Source organism: Xiphophorus couchianus, chromosome 22 (genome assembly GCF_001444195.1).
Source record: "Xiphophorus couchianus chromosome 22, X_couchianus-1.0, whole genome shotgun sequence".
NCBI lineage: Eukaryota > Metazoa > Chordata > Actinopteri > Cyprinodontiformes > Poeciliidae > Xiphophorus > Xiphophorus couchianus.
The window spans coordinates 23044926-23062268 of record NC_040249.1 but is presented as its reverse complement, the minus strand read 5'-3'; the positions used below and the strand labels follow the sequence as shown (position 1 = coordinate 23062268).

The 17343-nt window shown below is 38.9% G+C and overlaps 1 protein-coding gene across 3 annotated transcripts in view; it reads left to right on the top strand.

The window, feature by feature from the left end:
• LOC114137570 (heparan-alpha-glucosaminide N-acetyltransferase) overlaps positions 1-17343 on the top strand; it is a 31742-nt gene that overhangs the window by 11084 nt on the left and 3315 nt on the right. For all 3 annotated transcript variants that reach the window (XM_028006249.1, XM_028006250.1, XM_028006251.1), the window contains exons 8-16: positions 3220-3296; positions 4203-4233; positions 4313-4473; positions 7574-7686; positions 8730-8851; positions 9406-9529; positions 9608-9694; positions 11615-11692; positions 16577-16647. In XM_028006249.1, coding sequence (XP_027862050.1) covers positions 3220-3296; positions 4203-4233; positions 4313-4473; positions 7574-7686; positions 8730-8851; positions 9406-9529; positions 9608-9694; positions 11615-11692; positions 16577-16647 — 864 coding nt within the window. The remainder of the gene's footprint in view (positions 1-3219; positions 3297-4202; positions 4234-4312; positions 4474-7573; positions 7687-8729; positions 8852-9405; positions 9530-9607; positions 9695-11614; positions 11693-16576; positions 16648-17343) is intronic.

Genomic DNA, 17343 nt, shown 5'->3' with positions numbered 1-17343 from the left:
TTTTTGCAGTGTTTTGCTCCATGTTTCAATCTGAAAACCATCTGGTCTAAGATTACAAACACTTTTCCCCATGTTGATGTCCTGACTGATGACACATGAGATGACATTTAATCAAACTGTGACTCAGCACTGAAGATTTACGCTGCAGGTGTCTCCGCAGCCCTGTGACTTATGATCCATAACCCTGATAAGTTACAACTTTCTGCAGAGAACAGACGCATCAGTCACCTGCCATAAACACTGAGGCATTTCTGAAGGCTTTCCTTCTCAGCTGAAAGCTTTTTCTGCTCGTTGCTCTGGCGCCGCTGACATGATATACAGAGAAACCCGGGTTATGGTCGCGCGTTAATTTTTCTAAAAGGATTTAGATTTTTAATCTTGTGCCCCACGGCTGAAAGCCTTTCGTTTGGTTTTTCTCTCCGGTGAAAATCTCACTGTTAGTCAATATATTACAACTATTACAACAAAACCAGATGGCTGACTCACTCTGAGCCTAACTTTGACTGGCATCCAGGTTTTCAGATCCAGTTTCACATATGATCAGACAAACAGAACCTTGGCTAAGCTTACGGTACACCCTGGACAGTTCGCCAACCCACAGGACAAACATCTTTACACACATTCATACCTCAGCGCAATTTAGAGAGACTAAATAATTTAGCATCTGTATTTTTTCGGCTGTAAAGGTGCAAGAATGTGCGTAGGAGTAACATGCAAACTATACAGAAAGATCCCTTAGCTAAATGTACCTTTACCACTGATGTTTGTAGCCATCAATAACCTTCTGGAATAATTCTTATTTGCAGTATTCTTGGCAATGTTGGTTTATTAAACTGTTTGGTTTCCTGGAACAAACCTGACATTTAAGCATATAGTCCACACACTGCAAAAACACAAAATCTTACCAAGCATTTTTGGCCTAGTGCAAATGTCTTGGCACACTTGAAAGAAGTCAAACTAACTTAAAAATAACTGTTCAGTAAGAAATAGGAGCTTGCTTTAAACCAATAATTCCTTAATATTGATGAACTACTAGTTCCACCGGCAGATTTTCACTTACAATACGTGCTAGTTTATATGTAAGCTCTTCTAGTCAACAACTAGATAACAGTAAGGTTAGTTGTTGCTGTATGTCAACAATAAACTTAGCTGAACTAATCTAATTGCTAATGCATAGTTAACTGTTTGCAAAACTCTCAACAGCCTTTTCCCACATTGCCATAATGAGGTGTTTGCATGTGGACTTATAAAAAAAAGAGATTAATTAAATAGAATTTGGAACAAGGTTGCAATGTAGCAAAATGTGGAAAAAGTGAAGCGCTGTGAATACTTTCCAGATGCACTGCGCGTACAAACATCTTCACTTCTACTCCACAGCTAGATGCTGCAAAACATGCGTCTAAATAATTTTCCCTGAGTCATAGGCCTTAATCAAGGAACAAACGCTCTCCTCTCCGCAGATCTCCATGAGGACGTTAACAACCTTAACTTGATTACGAGCTGAGGAAAAAAACAAAAAGTCCACAATGTTCAGATGCAAAACAAAACAAAGACCTGTCGTCGTACATCATATTAGCCTTTAATTATCTCCCTTCATCCATGATTAGTTTCCTCACACGCAGCGTAATAAAGCTCCCGTTTGGAATCAGACAGCTGGGGGTTTTAATTAAAAAGACGGCCAATAAGTGGAGAGATTGCTGCACTTTTTCTTTTAACAGGGTCTCATCTGGCAGCGGTGGGTTTAACCTTTGTCTACGTTGCTATGGCAACTAATGGATACCTTCGTCAAAGTTTAAACGGTAGCCCGGGTGTGTGTGAGAGGCGGAGGGAGGGTTTTACTCTGCTTCAATAGCCTTTCGGAGATGATAGCGGCCGATTAAAATCTTGTATCAGCAGGTTGGAGCAGTAATGGCTTTGGTGCACCTCTTAATTGAATCCGGACATAAAAAACAAGATGAGGCAGAGGTAGATGCACCTTATCAGACGGTTTTATCCTCAGAGGTTGAACTAATCTCATTTTGACTCCCAGTGTAACTCCTGTGATTTCTTTTAGTTTTTATTAAATGGCACATGAAAACCAAAGTGAACAGAAAGGAACTGTAAGCAGATTTAGTGCAGAAACATGCGTCGTGTTGTAATAATGTGTAATAATCAGTACTAATGTGTAATAATCTGTACTAATGTGTAATAATCTGTACTAATGTGTATTAATGGCCTCTCCAGCTGTTTATCAAACATAGTGAAGCCCTTCGTCACATGAGCGCAGTGTTTCAGCAGCTTGGCCGGCGGGAAAGCATAAAGTGTATCATATATTAGGTGCAAAGTCTTTAGTCAGCGAAGCCGAGGAGATCCAGAGGACAGGCGCTCATTTCCTGAGTGATTCATAATGCTGAGGCGGCATTCGCCAATAAAAACGGCTTCAATTCAGGGCTCCATGTAGTATTATGATCTCACTTTCATTTCCTGCTGTTCTTTCCTACTTCCTTCTTCCTTGTGTTGTCCTTGTCTCCTTTCTTCCTTGGTTCCTTCTCTCATTTTTCACATGGTTCCTTCCTTGCTTGGCTCCTTTATTCAGAATTTATTATCTTTGGACCTAAAGAGGAACAATCTGCCGTCAGCACAGAATTTCAGTTTTTACAGCTGAAAACTAGAGATCAGGATGAAATCTGGGTCTGAGCCGTCAGAGTCACATAGAGACAGTTACAAAGTCGGCCTTCTGTCACCTGGAGAACATTTCCAGGATTAAAGGACTAATAATGTCTCAGCAAGATCTAGAGAAACTCATCCATGCGTTTATTTTTAGTCGCATTGATTACTGCAGCAGTGTACTCACAGGTCTGAATAAAAAAAAAAAATCAATGGTCTAGCTGCAGCTGATCCAGAACGCTGCTCCTGGCGTTCTGACTAAAACCAGGTAGACGGAGCACATCACCCAGGTCTTCACTGAGAAATTAGACTTAAAAAAAATACTGTTGTTAGTTTATAAATCACTGAAGGGCTTAAAGATGTGCTGTTGTCGTATCAACCTTCCAGACCCTTCAGGTCTTCTTGTTCTGGTTCTGCTCTACATCTCCAGAACCAAACATGGAGAAGCAGCATTCAGCTTTTATGCACCACAAATCTGGAATAAATCCTTCTCCCTTCTTTTCTTCCTTCTTCCCTTCCTTTACTCTAACTAATGTCTCCTTTTTGTGCACTCATCTGTTCACGCCTCTGCAGGTTTGCCCTGACAGTGATGGTGTTTGTGAACTACGGCGGAGGCGGCTACTGGTTCTTCCAACACGCTCCCTGGAACGGTGAGGCTGAAAAGCAGAACCCGCATGAATCTATAGAACCAGAACAGATTGGGCTCTGCTAGCAAGAAACCTGAACCTGCTAAATACAAATTACATTTCCTCATCATGGCTGCTGCATCGTCTAAACTGGTCAGCCATCATGATGAATGGAGGACAAACATGGAGGATTTCAGAGATTTTGTTTTATTTTAAATTCAGCTGAAATGACAGAGATTTATTTTTGAGAATTCAGAGCTAATCTATCTTTTTAAAATGTCTTCAGTTCAGTCAACATTGTAGCGTTTTTAACATTTTATAAACCTTTACGCTGCCAACATTCAGGTTGTTTGCATTGTTTTGTTGAGGATTGCTAATTTTACTGCTAGGATCTATTTTTAGGTCCAGTTTTGTCTGTTTTATAATTTCTGCTGAAATATTTACATATTACAATTATAACTAGCTAACAGTAATTTTAGCTGTTATGATATTACTAATAGGTAGTTAACAATAAGTTAAGTTAAACCTATTTGCCATCTGTATTTGCCAACAGTTGCTAGCTTTTGTTGTATTGCTAACAACTAGCTAAAATAATGTGTAGCTAATTGTTGTTATATAAAATAGAGAGCTAACAGCAAATACAGCTGTTAGGTGTTGTATTGCTAATAGCTATCTATTAGCTAGTGGACAGTAAACTTAGCTGTTAACATATTGCTAATAGCTAACGCTAAGTTTAGTTATCCTATTGCTAATGGCTCGTTAATAAGTTTAGGTGAATTGATCGTATTGCTAATACCTAGCATATCCAGCATTTAGCTGTTTGTTGGTATGATCCTGTGGGATTAATATAGTTTACTGACTCTGAGCCCAGACGAGTAACGCTCCAGTGAATCTGTTTGTTTAGATCACTGATTGCTATATTTGTTGCAGGTTTAACGGTGGCTGATCTGGTCATGCCCTGGTAAGTCCAGCCTGATATTTTCTCTCCGCCTGCGTGCACGTTGCGTGTCTAAATGACATCCTGGTGTTTTGTCTTGCAGGTTTGTGTTTATAATTGGGACTTCAGTGGTTTTGGCCTTCAGCTCCATGCAGAGGAGAGGAGTCGGCCGCCTGCAGCTGCTGAGAAAAATCACCTGGAGGACAGTTGCGCTGCTGATAATCGGCTTCTGCTTTCTCAACTATTCTCCCCGAGATGGCCCGTGTAGGTTTAAAACCAACCTCACAAAATGCTTAAATCAGAGCTTTGGGAGAAGATAAGATAGATAAGATAAGATAAATCTTTATTGTCATTGTCACAAGGACAATGAAATTCAAAGGGTGCCATCAGTCGGTGCACATGCCCAAAAACAAAGCTAGAGAGCAAATCAACAACTACATTACTGTGAACAGTTTGCCCTTCCAGTGTAGTAGCTTGTAGTGAATGATCTAAACAAATGGATATGCATGCAAAATTACACCAATGATAGTAACAATACCCCCTTCAAGCATTAGTTTGTCAAACAAGCTCACCAAAGGTGCTGGAACTCGGGTTGCTAGGTAACGACGGAGCTCTCTGGGGGTTGCTAGGGAACAGGCTGGACTTCTCTGGGGTCACTGGGTGAGGGGCAGTGCCGGCTGATTTGTGACGTTACATTATGAAGGTTTATGAAATGGCTCGTTGTCAAGGTAACCAAAACACATTAACTTATTGCCAAATAACGGCTGTGGGATGTTTTTTTTAAAAAAAACATTTGAACTGCTTTTAAAAGCAGCAGAAACCCAAATGGAAGTACAAAAACATCAAAAATGTGAATTTTGCATAGTACATCCCCCTTTAAGGATCCTTAAAACATTAACCAGAATTGATCAGCAGTCCTATTTCAGGATCTTAAGTATTTTATACACAAACTTATTAAAATTAACTTAATTCCACTTTGGAGTTCAATTCAGTGGAAATGGTAGAAAAGACAAAACTGGACATAAAAACAGATCCAAGCGGAAAAATTAGCAAACCTTAGCAAAACAGTCCAAACAACCTGAATGACGAGCAAATCCCCGCTGAATCTGGTAACTACATATCAAGTCTTCACTGGCTGAATGGGTTACAAAGCCATGCAGCCAGTACTGTTATAACAGCGCCCCCAGTGGCTGGATGACTGAACAGCTAATAGGCTTGGTGAATTGGCCAAATGTCTGAAGTTAATTTTGTAAACTAAATATATAGCCCAGACTTAAATATTTAGCTTGAAGACTAAATTTAATTAGCTTTCAAACTAAATTTGTTTAATTGATAGCTACATTTAGTTCACAAACTATTTATCTTGTAAATATTCAGTTTACAAACTAAACATTGAATTTCTAAACTAAATATTTAGCTCAAAATTAAATATTGATTTTGCTAACTAAATATTTAGTTCCAGGTTGAATATTTATTTTCCATACTAAACATTTAATTTTCAAACAAATTTTTTATTTTCCTAAATAAAAAACCTTTATGTTGGAAAATTTTAAAATTTTGTTTTTAAAAAAAAAAAAAAAGAATTTTGTTTTCCGAAATAAAAAAGTTTAGTTAACAAACTAAATATTTAGCTGTTAAACAAACTAATTAATTTAACTAAATATTAGTTAGATTGCTAACTAAATATTTAGCTTTCTAACTAAATATTAAATTTGAAAATTAAATATTTACTTTGCACACTAAATATTTATATCCAAATTAAATATTGAGTTTGGAACCCTTACCTTTAATAAATAAATAACATGGCGAAAATATAACTTTGAAAAATGAACACCCATTTTTAAAATAAATATTTACTGTTAATTTTTTACTGTGTAACCTCATAAAATGGGTTCGCCTCCACATTTGTGATTAAAGTTAATCTCCATTTCAGTCACTTGGATGCGTTGGCGCTCTTTGTTGCACATTAGCCTCCGCGGTGCTAATGGACGTTCCTGCACAGATAACTGGGTTAAGGAAAATACTGCTGCTGAGTGCGCGGTCTCAAGGTCCTGCGGCTGGGGACGTCGAACTGAGCCGAAACGGCGGCTGTTTGGGTAATGGACGATTACAAACAGATAGAGTTACAGGCCTGCTGCAGCTGCTGGACTCTGTGGATCTGACTTCACCGTACGGAGCGGCTTTGCCCTCCGTCTCCAAGGACGACGCTTTGCGTCTTTCAGTCCCACGGTTTGATCTAATAAGGGAATGGAGTCACGTCAGCTCGAAACGCCGAACCCTTTCAATGTCAGTCGACAGAGAAAAGGAGGCGCTAACCTTTGTCAGAAGCAATAAATTACACCGTGGAATAATGTTTCGGTTCAATAACTTGGTATAACTTTAGAAAGTTAATATATTTTAATTCAATTATATCAGTTGTGTCCAAACTTTTTTTCCCCTGGGGTGAAAACTGGCAAATTTTAACAACTGGTGTGCCACAATTCCTTAAATAAAACATGCAAAACTTAATTCTTTGGATTTTTTATTTTTTATTTTTACCTGCTGAGCAATAAAATACATTTTTATAAAATTTGTATATCAAATAATTTTCAAATTTACAGGTTAGCTAGTTTGGTGTTTTTACCATGATCATGAAAACTAAGAAATAAATGGCTGAAAAATGTCACCTCCTCTGTTTAACTAATCTACATAAATTATGTTTCACTTTCTGAATTGAATTCCTGAAATAAATAACATCCTAGCCTATTAAAATACACTTGTTGTTCTGTGCAAAACGCAATAAAATTTCAATAAACGGATTATTTCAAAGTAAAGAAAATTCTGACTTCCTGTATATAATCTCACTGGCTCTCTTCTATAAGTGCTCAGACGCCAATATCAGCCACTTTTCACTGTTATTGAACGTATTTTAACTTCCTGAAAGCGTAAATCCACCAAAAATGAACGATAATGTGTAAAAACGTTCGTTCTTTTCTCAGCTTTCTTGGGTCTAAATTACCTTTAACATACAGATTTAACTGAAGTACCATCAGTGAGAGCTTCCTCTCCTCCTGCGAGACATTTCCGCCTCTTATTTGATTTGTTCATCGGATCAATGATTGGGATCGGATAGTTTTGCAGCACTTTGTGTGACAAAGGTCTCCAATTAACTAATGTGCAGATAACAATCAATCACAACCAAGAGATAACTTGGAAACTTGCTCCGTTCTTAACATTCAAATATCTTTCTGGACCTAATTCTGTCCATATTTGAACATTGTTGAGTAGTTTTTGCCCGTTGTTTGACTCTGAGGTGATAATGTTGGATGTAAATATGTTTGTGATGGTTGTTTGTGCAGTTCTGAGTGTTTGCTTTGTGTCCCAGTGTCCTGGTCCTGGCTCAGGATCCCCGGAGTGCTGCAGCGTCTGGGCTTCACCTACTTTGTTCTGTCTCTCCTGCAGACTTTCTGGGGCCAGAAACAAATCCCAGAGCGAGCGGTGAGCAATTCATGTCAACTTCCCTTTTGTCAGTCGCTCAACAGAAACGGACATTAAAAGGGTGCAGTCTGAGGCAGCACATTTAAACACAACTAAATGATCTGAAGCCAAGCTGAGGGAGCATGGCAAACTGTTTTTCACCATTTACCTTTAGCATGTTAGCATGCTAAGTTGCTCAGCTTGGGTTTTTATTTGTTTTTGAATAATAAAAACAATGGAGTTAGATTATAGCAGAGGTTTTAGTTAAGCTAAATGCCAATAAAACCAAATATATGTATTTGAAAAATGACAAGCTACTGGACTGGATGATGAATGGCTGCTAGCATGTTTTCAGATAGCATCTCTAAACATGCTAGCATCAGAACATGCTAGCATCAGGACATGCTAGCATCAGAACATGCTAGCATCAGAACATGGTAGCATCAGAACATGGTAGCATCAGGACATGCTAGCATCAGAACATGCTAGCATCAGAACATGTTAGCATCACTGAAAAGCAACATCAGTGGAGGAAAGACATTTACTCCACTTAGTGAATGGGCATCCATCCAATTGTATATCCATCCATCCATCCATCCATCCATCCATCCAATTGTATATCCATCCATCCATCCATCTGTTTATCCATCCATCCATCCAATTGTATATCCATCCATCCATCCATCCATCCATCCATCCGTTTATCCATCCATCCAATTGTTTAGAAGAAGAAGAAGAAGAATTACTTTATTCATCCCAGCAGGGAAATTATTTCAGTTACAGCAAGAATTTTTTTTATACACAGATTAACACACACGACGGGAGCTGCGTCTGCAGGCAGCCAGCTGAGCCGGTGCCATTTATCCATCCATCTGTTTATCCATCCATCCATCCATCCATCTGTTTATCCATCCAATTGTTTATCCATCCATCCATCCATCCATATGTTTTATGAACTCATTAACCTATCTCAGATGTTTTTATTTATGTTATATTTTACTTATAACTCAGACTTTGTGTTGGTATTTTCTAATTAAAATGATATTGACTCGTTTCCTCTGCAGCCTCAGTGGAGGAGCGCTGCCCAGGACGTCCTCCTGTTCTGGCCTCAGTGGCTGATTATCATCCTGCTGGAGACGTTTTGGCTGTGCGTCACCTTCCTCCTGCCGGTACCCGGCTGCCCGGCGTAAGTCCAAACAAGGCAGCCCGCCTGTCATTAACTCGCCGTGCATATTCATGCCACAACAACAGATTTCCTCACCATCTCCACGTCGAGTGTCTCCATTTGGGTCTGTTTTGGTGTTAGTCTGCGCCTGGAGCTGCAGGTGTTTGGACCCACAGTGATTTATGGGCCTGCGGTGGGCCCTTCAGAGGGTATAATTAGCCAATCTCAGTCTGGTCGTGTGGAACCAGAGAAGAAGAGGCAGAGGATCCATCTTCCTCGCTCTGGCTCTTCTGCCTCGTGTGTCTTTTATTCCTCCATCTTTGTGACTTTAAATGGTTAAAAGTGTTCAAATGTTACATTGTAACCATTTTTTAAGATATTAGTTGAATGTTTTTGCCAACAAACAACCAGCATATAGTGTTTATTAAAGGGGCATTATCATGGGATATTTACTCTTTTTAGTTTTACGTCATGATTTTCTGGAAGTTGGATGGAGGTTGAGGAACTTACTGTTGAAATCTGTATTTGAAAGCGTTGAGCATCAACTCTAACAGAGGTTGTATTGTTGCCTCTAGAGGATATTTGGGAGCTGGCGGGATCGGCGATGACGGTCTTTACCCAAACTGCACTGGGGGGGCAGCAGGATACATCGACCGATGGATGTTTGGTGATAACATGTACAGATACCCCACTTGCAAAGTAGGAACATTTATCTTATTATAATCATGTAACATATTATTTTCACTGAATTTACTTGTTTTTGTTTGTATTTTGTAGGAAATGTATCTCACTGTGCTGCCCTTCGACCCAGAAGGGATTCTGGGAACCATCAACTCCATTGTGATGGGATTTCTGGGGATGCAGGTAAACTGGATCGCCTATTTCTCCTCATTGTACATTTTTTATGGTTCCTAAATCGCCTTTGGTCTCATGAAATGCTTAGTGCTGCCTCATTATGGATTTATCTGTTTATCTCCTAAATATGTATTAAATGTCATTTTATAGAAAGTATGGTTCAAAAAATCCTACATAGACCAATGTGTCCACCTCACCACTCTATTAAAACCTTAAACAAGTCGGGACGGCGTGCATGCAGCTGGTAAAAAACAAGTTTCCAAATTAGAGGCCAGAAAAGTTTTAGCAGCCATTGAAAACACAAACTCTAAAACGAGCCACTAGAAAAGGCTCCACAGTATGGAAGTCTGATTTATCATATAATAGATAAGAGTCTTCAGAGCAGAAAGAATGATGCAGAAAAGGATTAGTAACACTCAGAACTGACTGAGAATTTTTATTATTATTTTTTTTTCACAATTCTGACTGAAATCTCAGAATTCTTATTTTCTTTCACCATTTTGACTTTAATTTGAGAATAATCTATTTTTCCCACAATTTTGACTTTTTCTCAATTTTTTCGTTTTAATTTAAGGATTCAAATTTTTTTCTCAGAATCCTGAATTTTTTCACAGTTTAATCTCAGAGTAACGCATTTTTGTTTCAAAATTTAGATTATTCTCAAATTTTTTGTTTTCATTTCATAATCCTGACTTTAATTTTAGAATTCTGACATTTTTTCTCAAATTTCTGATTTTAATCTGAGAACTCTGACTTTAATTTTCTGAGGAAAAATGCAGTTTATTTGTTCTGTGGCTCTGTAATAAATGAAGCTGAGTGTAAATGTACATGTAGAGGACTCTGGATGTTTTTCCAACTAATCCATCCAACAGCATCAACTATTCCCACAGTTCCTACTTTATTCTGGAGAAACACATAAATGTAACCTTTTCTATTATTAATATGCAACTACAAAACATGACAGGGACTCTGGCCCTTTAATAAATGTAAAAAATATTCCCATGAGGCGACAGCTGTTCCCCTTCACCGACACAAATCCATGAGGCTAGGAGAAAAGAAAGCTTTTGGTCGTTAGCGTCGTTAGCGTCACTTATAACCATTTGGTCTGTGGGAAGCCGCCACCCTGACGCAGCCGCATTGCTGAATCCCCAGGAGGCGTTTCGGCTTTGAGCCCCTCAGTCAGCGAGGAATGGACGACACGCCAGGTGTCCGCTGCCCTCGTCCCTGTGTTTGTCTGCTAATGCTTCCAGCTGAGGCGCATTCATCACCACCAAATTAATCAGATGACTTACACGCCACATCTGGCTGCGCCACATCAGGGCGCCGCATCCCAGGACTATTTGGTTACTCAAGGCCAGAGGCGGCAGAGTACCCGAAAATATTACTCCAGTAAGAGTAAAAGAGTATTTGGTAAAACGTCTACTCAATTACTGAGTAACTGATTAAATTATCGGTCATTTAGCATTTAAAAATTACAAGATCAGACGAACTAAATGATAAAGTTAAGTGGAAATTTTGGTATCTCATGAATGAAAATGGCAATAATTCATATAAGTAACAAAAAATAACAAAATCAGGCAAAACAAATGTTTCCAAATAAGTTTTTTTCAATTAAAAACTTATGAAACTTTAACAAAACCTGCAGGTGTGTGTCTGGTGAATTTTTGGTTAAAACATGTTTGTTTTTCATACAGTGGGTAGAAAATCCAGAAATCTTACTCAAGTAAGAGTAGAAATACTTCATAATAAAATTACTCAAGTAAAGTTATAAAGTACAGTAAAAGTCTTTTTTTAAAAAGTAAATGTAATTGAGTAACTGTAACTAGTTACTGCCTGACTGCTCAAATGGACGCAGCGATTGATGGAGTTCATGTTGGTTTTTGTTAACTAGATGTTTGAGCTGATTTCTTCCCTTTTTTCTCCCAACAGGCTGGAAAGATTATCGTTTTCTACAAGAGAAAGAACGTCCACATTCTGTGTCGATACCTGGTGTGGGCCGCCATCCTGGTACGTTGCACCACTGCTCTAAATAAATGTCCACAGGGACGTTACTAGAATCAGGACAGGGGCAACTTAGCTCTCGTTTTACCCAAAATACCAAATAAGCTTCATTAATTTATTCATCATTAGTTTTAGACTGTTTAAAAGGTTCTGTTACTTCCCATTCAGCAAAGATACTACAACATGCAGAATGCAAACATGGCTCTCAGGATTGTTAAAGCTGACCTGTTACATTTCCTTGAACAGTTTAGGTCTATGGCCTATACAAAACATGGTCATTACAATTTTTTAACAAACTCATTCTTATACCACGAGACTTTTATCAGCTGTTTTAGGGCCTCTTGTCACTTCAAATTCAAATAAGTTATTACAGGCCATGTCCTCCAACTCAACATTTACACTCACACGTTAACATGTTGGAAAAGCACAAGTGGAGCCTCCTGCGCAACCAGCAAGAATGCAGCAAGTGGTTTCTGGATGTTAAGTCAACAGCAAAGCACTTGTTTTTTCCAGCAACCACTGTACAGCGCATACAGCGATAAAACCAGCTGACCAAACATGCTGAAACTCAGCTTGGGTTGCTAGGTAACCCAAGCTGAGTTTGAGTTACCTAGCAACCCAACTTCACATTCCACAGTGACTGTGGATTGCGAAGTTATAACCAGGAGGTTTTTGAAGCAGCTCATTTTCGAGACACCAAAAAAGATGAGCTTACTGGCAAAAAATGGCTGGACAGTTTTTTAAGTGCTTGTTCTGTTCTTAAAAGCAGCAGAAACCCAAATGGAAGTACAAACATTTACAAGAAGTGAATTTTGCACAACAGGTCCCCTTTAAGGATGTTAAGCCCTGGTCCAGACAGAAGCTGCGTTTTATCACAAATGCACGAAAAACTTTGTTGATATTCCGCTAATGCCGAAAAAACACAATTTCACAATTGCTTTGTTTCCATTAAGTACGAAATCGCACGTGAATAAGTTTGTTCACACGATAAGTCTTTAAAAAACATCATCCTCCAAACACTTCCTGTTCGTCTTCTTTGTCATTTCCACCAGTAGTAACATCCTGTTGTTGATCATATGATTCGTGTGACGAGTTTTGCAAAATATGCTAATTTCAATAGAACCCAAAAACTACTAGTGCCAAAACTTTTTATCGAAAATGTGTTTTTTTTTCTAAATCTCTGTGTTGTAATTAAAATTTGCACAATTATATGGTCATTGGATTTGCAGCCAGTGAGAAGAAGGTTGTGTCTATTTTTATATTTTAAAATATCTGCTTTTAACCATATTTATTATTTCTGAAATTCTGGAGGGAGTTTGAGGAATATTTCAGGTTTTCCCTGCATTCCTCACAAAGATCCTGGCTGGGATGTTTTACTGCGCCTGTCAGGTAAACTGTGCAATGTGTTTCCCAGTCGTTTGGCGATTAGTCAGAGCCGTTCATTAGCAGGACTTAGCAGAGGACATGTGTGTGATCTCATCACATGTGTGGCTGTGTTTTCGGGAAGACATGAGTATCCCCCGCCTCGGGGGGCTACACCCTCCGCCTCACATGTGGTTTCAGATTAGAAGAGCTCTGCGTATTGTTTACAGCCTCCTGCAGTGATGTAGTCAAAGTACCAGAAACAGACCCAACATGTGGAGGTTCTGGAAAAGAACTGGTTCTTTACTGGTTAAGTCTGGGATAAAATGAGGAATCCTCCGAAGCTTTACGGTGTTTCTGGGTGGTCTTAGAGCGAAAAAGGACCAAGCTGCCATCAGAAAGGGCGTCCCTCAGGGGACGACAACCGATACATGAGATGGTTTGTTTTGTAGCAGGAGGCTAACGAGCGTGCAGAATCGTCGCTGGCGTGAAGATTTATGTCCAGAGACGAGGTTTGTTTGTTAAAACGGGGTCAGCAGGAGTCCGCTCCGACTTCCTGCGCCGCCGGTTCCCCCGACCTGCAACAATGACGGAGAAGAAGGAGCTGCAGGCGCTGCCGTCATCGCCAGGCCTTTGAAATTAAGCCGCGCAGCAGAAAAACAGGGATAACCTCAGATTAGCCGACTCACAGTCATGGGAAAATATTTCTTTGACTGGACAGAGAGATAAAACTAAGTACATCCTATGAGGGAAGTCAGTCTGGATTCACTGGACCAGGACTGAAACGATTAATCGTGATTAATCGTGATTAATCAATTATTGACGTAATTGTCAACCAATTTTAGTAATCGATTAATTGTTAATAGGAGTATACAGACTCAAAAACAGGTCATACATATTTAGAGCAAAGCTGTACAAAAATTATATACATTTTGTATATAATACATAAAAACGTTCCTCGTTGTTCTACCCAGAACTTCTCGACTGAAACAGTTTTAGCTCCACCTGGTTTAAAATGTGTAAAATATAAATGCTAAGTTAATCAAAAAGAGGAGAGTTTCCCACATGTTGATGTTAGAAGTATAAAAATCTCAAACTAATGATCAAACGTACACTAAAGAAATGCTCTTGTTTCATTTTAGGCAATAACATTTGTTATTTAAACATTGAATTCAATTGTTTATTTGCATATTTTATTGTAAAGGCTTAAGTTAAATGAAAAATGTCCAAATGTTTTAATACAATTAACCGATTAATCTTTAGAATAATCGATTAATCAAATAATTGTTAGTAAACAAGAGAAGCATCATCTCCCTGAGATGCAGCATTTTGAGGTGGGTATAGATTATAGATGAATGCAACCTTAATTGTTAAATAATAAATATCCTTCATTATGTCTCCTTGCCTTGAATATTATTGACTGTCGTTGTGCAGTGAGCTGCTGGAGGCAGATGAAATAAATTAGATCCATTTTCCCAGAGCCACAGAGTGATAACGTAACACATAATGAAAATAATAAACAGTAGACCGTTTTGTTCCACTGAGTGTGAGGCAAACTACAGCGAACGGGTTGTTTATGATTAAACCACACTGGGAATAAGTGCACAGACTCAAAATCATGGTTAAAAAATTACTTGTGAAAACTGCAGCGCAGAGATGGAAATGCAGACCAAGATAACTGGTGGATTTTTGGTTAAAACATGTTTATTTTTCATTCAGTGGGTAGAAAATCCAGAAATTTTACCCAAGTAAGAGTACAAATACTTCATGATAAATTTACTCAAGTAAAAGTAAAGGGTACAGTAAAAGTAATTTTTTTTCAAAAAGTTACTGCTCCTTTAATAAGACTTGAACTGCAAAAACACCTTTTTTATTGGAAAATAAACAACCCGAAGCCTTAAAATTCAGAGGAAACACAAATTACAAAGTAAATCATCATCACTTCCTGTCTGTGTCTATTTACTTTTATATGTGACTCGTGAACCGTTTTGGATGCAGAGATGCCGGTTAGCTGGATATCCATCATGCGTGTGGATGACAGAATCGATGGAGTGGAAATAGCTGAGCTGGTCGAGTCTCCAGGCTGCAGGAAGTGGGATGGGGCCGCTATGTGGGCCAATCGCTCAATTTCAATCTCACACTTCTGAGGCCTGATCGTTGAACTTTAATTAACTGGGCCTGTTGTTTATTGTGACGAAGACCCGCGGCTGGATCTTTTCTGCCGCAGAATCTAAAAACTGCGGGCGGAGACGCAGCCGGGCGTTTAATGCGTCGGAGGAGCGACTCTGCGGTGGAGGTCTGGTAATGTTCAGGACACAAACGTCTGGAGAAAACGGCTTCCGGGCCGCCGACGCCAACCAGAACCGCCTTAGGGAGGTCAATAAGAAGAGCTGGCCGATCACTAAAACTAATTGGTTTTGGTTGGAATAAAAATAGATCAGGCATGAGATACAGAAGCAAAGCAGCGCTGCGCTGTTTTAGGAAACTATTCACAGCCCAGTTTTACACATTTTGCCTCAAATGTAAAGTTGTTTATGCAACAAACTGGAAGGAAAAAGTAATTCTGTAATAACAGTGGTTTATATTTATTTTCAACCCCTCTGAGTCAAAACCTTTTTTAATTTTCAGTTGTAGGGGTGTCCAGCCTGAGGCCCAGGGGCCGTTTTTGATCAGCAGCTGAAAGCGCGTTGAACAGTTATTATCAGAAAGTTTTCTGGTTAAAAAATGACACTCCAAACTTTGGCTGAAGTGGCGTGTTTAACAATCCTGCAGGTCCTACAGAACAGAGAAAACTACAGAGAAATGCTTTGTTGTGTTTATTTATTGTTAAAATGAAGGGATAGATGGTCTATCTTGTTAAAAATAGAAAGTAATGAGTTAATTAGACTGTAAGAAGCGGCTCCGCCTTGCTCTGCTGGAGCTGCAGAGATTCAATCCTTTCAATCAATCATCCCAGAAGATTTGCTCTTGACTCATTCTGCATTACAACAAGCAACAAAACGGAGCTGGAAATGTGTTGATTTTGTGTGAATTTTGTAGATTTGTGAAAAACTGGAGGGACTTGTTGAGTCTAGAGGGCCACATAAAAAGCCACGGCGGGCCAGATTTGGCCCCCGGGCCTCGAGTTTGACGTGTTTTAAAACATGCCTTGTATTAAAATAGTGTAAAGTTTGGCTAAATAAACGTTGCATATATAAAACAATTGGTATTTTAGATACTACTGTTTTTCTTTTTAAACGCATAAGATAATCATAATAATAATAATACTTTATTTTATATATATCCAACTTTAATGCGTTGTGCTTCCTGGTGATATTTGTGTATTTGGACCGAGTCAGAGCATTTCTCCCTGCTTTGGACTGATTGTCGTTTGGTTTGTTAGGATTTCTGTGTTGGATCAAACTGGCGCTCGTTGATAATCGGTTAATTCGCCGGACGGGTTTCTGCCGCCGCACGTTCTCAGCAGCCCGACACATGTTGCTTTATCGCCCCGCATCGATTTGAAATCTGTTTCATTTCCACCCTCAGGGAATCTCCGCAGCCATCCTTTCTAAGTGCACGCGAGACGGAGGATTTATACCTGTCAATAAAAACCTTTGGTAAGTGCTTCCTGACCCGCTAAATTCAGCCACTTTTCCTCACAAAGAGAAAGGGAGGATGGGCACAAATCACGGCTGATAAACACGAGTTTATTTACCTCCAACAGCAGCTAGGACTGTAAATAATCACCCTGGACGTTGGGAGTGAGAAGTGGAAGGAGAGGTTAAACTAGAGTCCTGTTGGATTATTTCAGATCCTTAGTGAGGGAAAGGATTAAAGGTGACATATTAGCTTAGGACACGTTTATTTACGTACATGTTTTTTTCACAGAACCATTATTAGATATTGAGATTTTAATTTGATCAGTTCTGTCTGTTTTGAGCTGATTTCAGAAAAATCTGTTTATAACGTCAGTTTATTAGGGACAAGGTAAAAAAGTAAAATTATTCCGATAATAAATGTTAGGAGAATGAAGTCAAAATATGAGAATAGTTTTACGAGAATAAAATTGAAATAGAGAGAGAATAAAATCATAACATTACGACTTTATTTACAATTTAATTACATTTTTTTATTTTTGTAATTTTTTCTTAGTGTGACCCTATTACTCTGTTGTTGTTTTGGGGCTAAATAAGCTTCTTCTGGCCACGCCCCCAAACTCAATGTTACGACTCGTACGTGAAAATACCTGCAAACAGAGACGCAATTATACAACCGTACATCTTTGAAAAGCAGAAGAAGAGCCTCCTGCACAA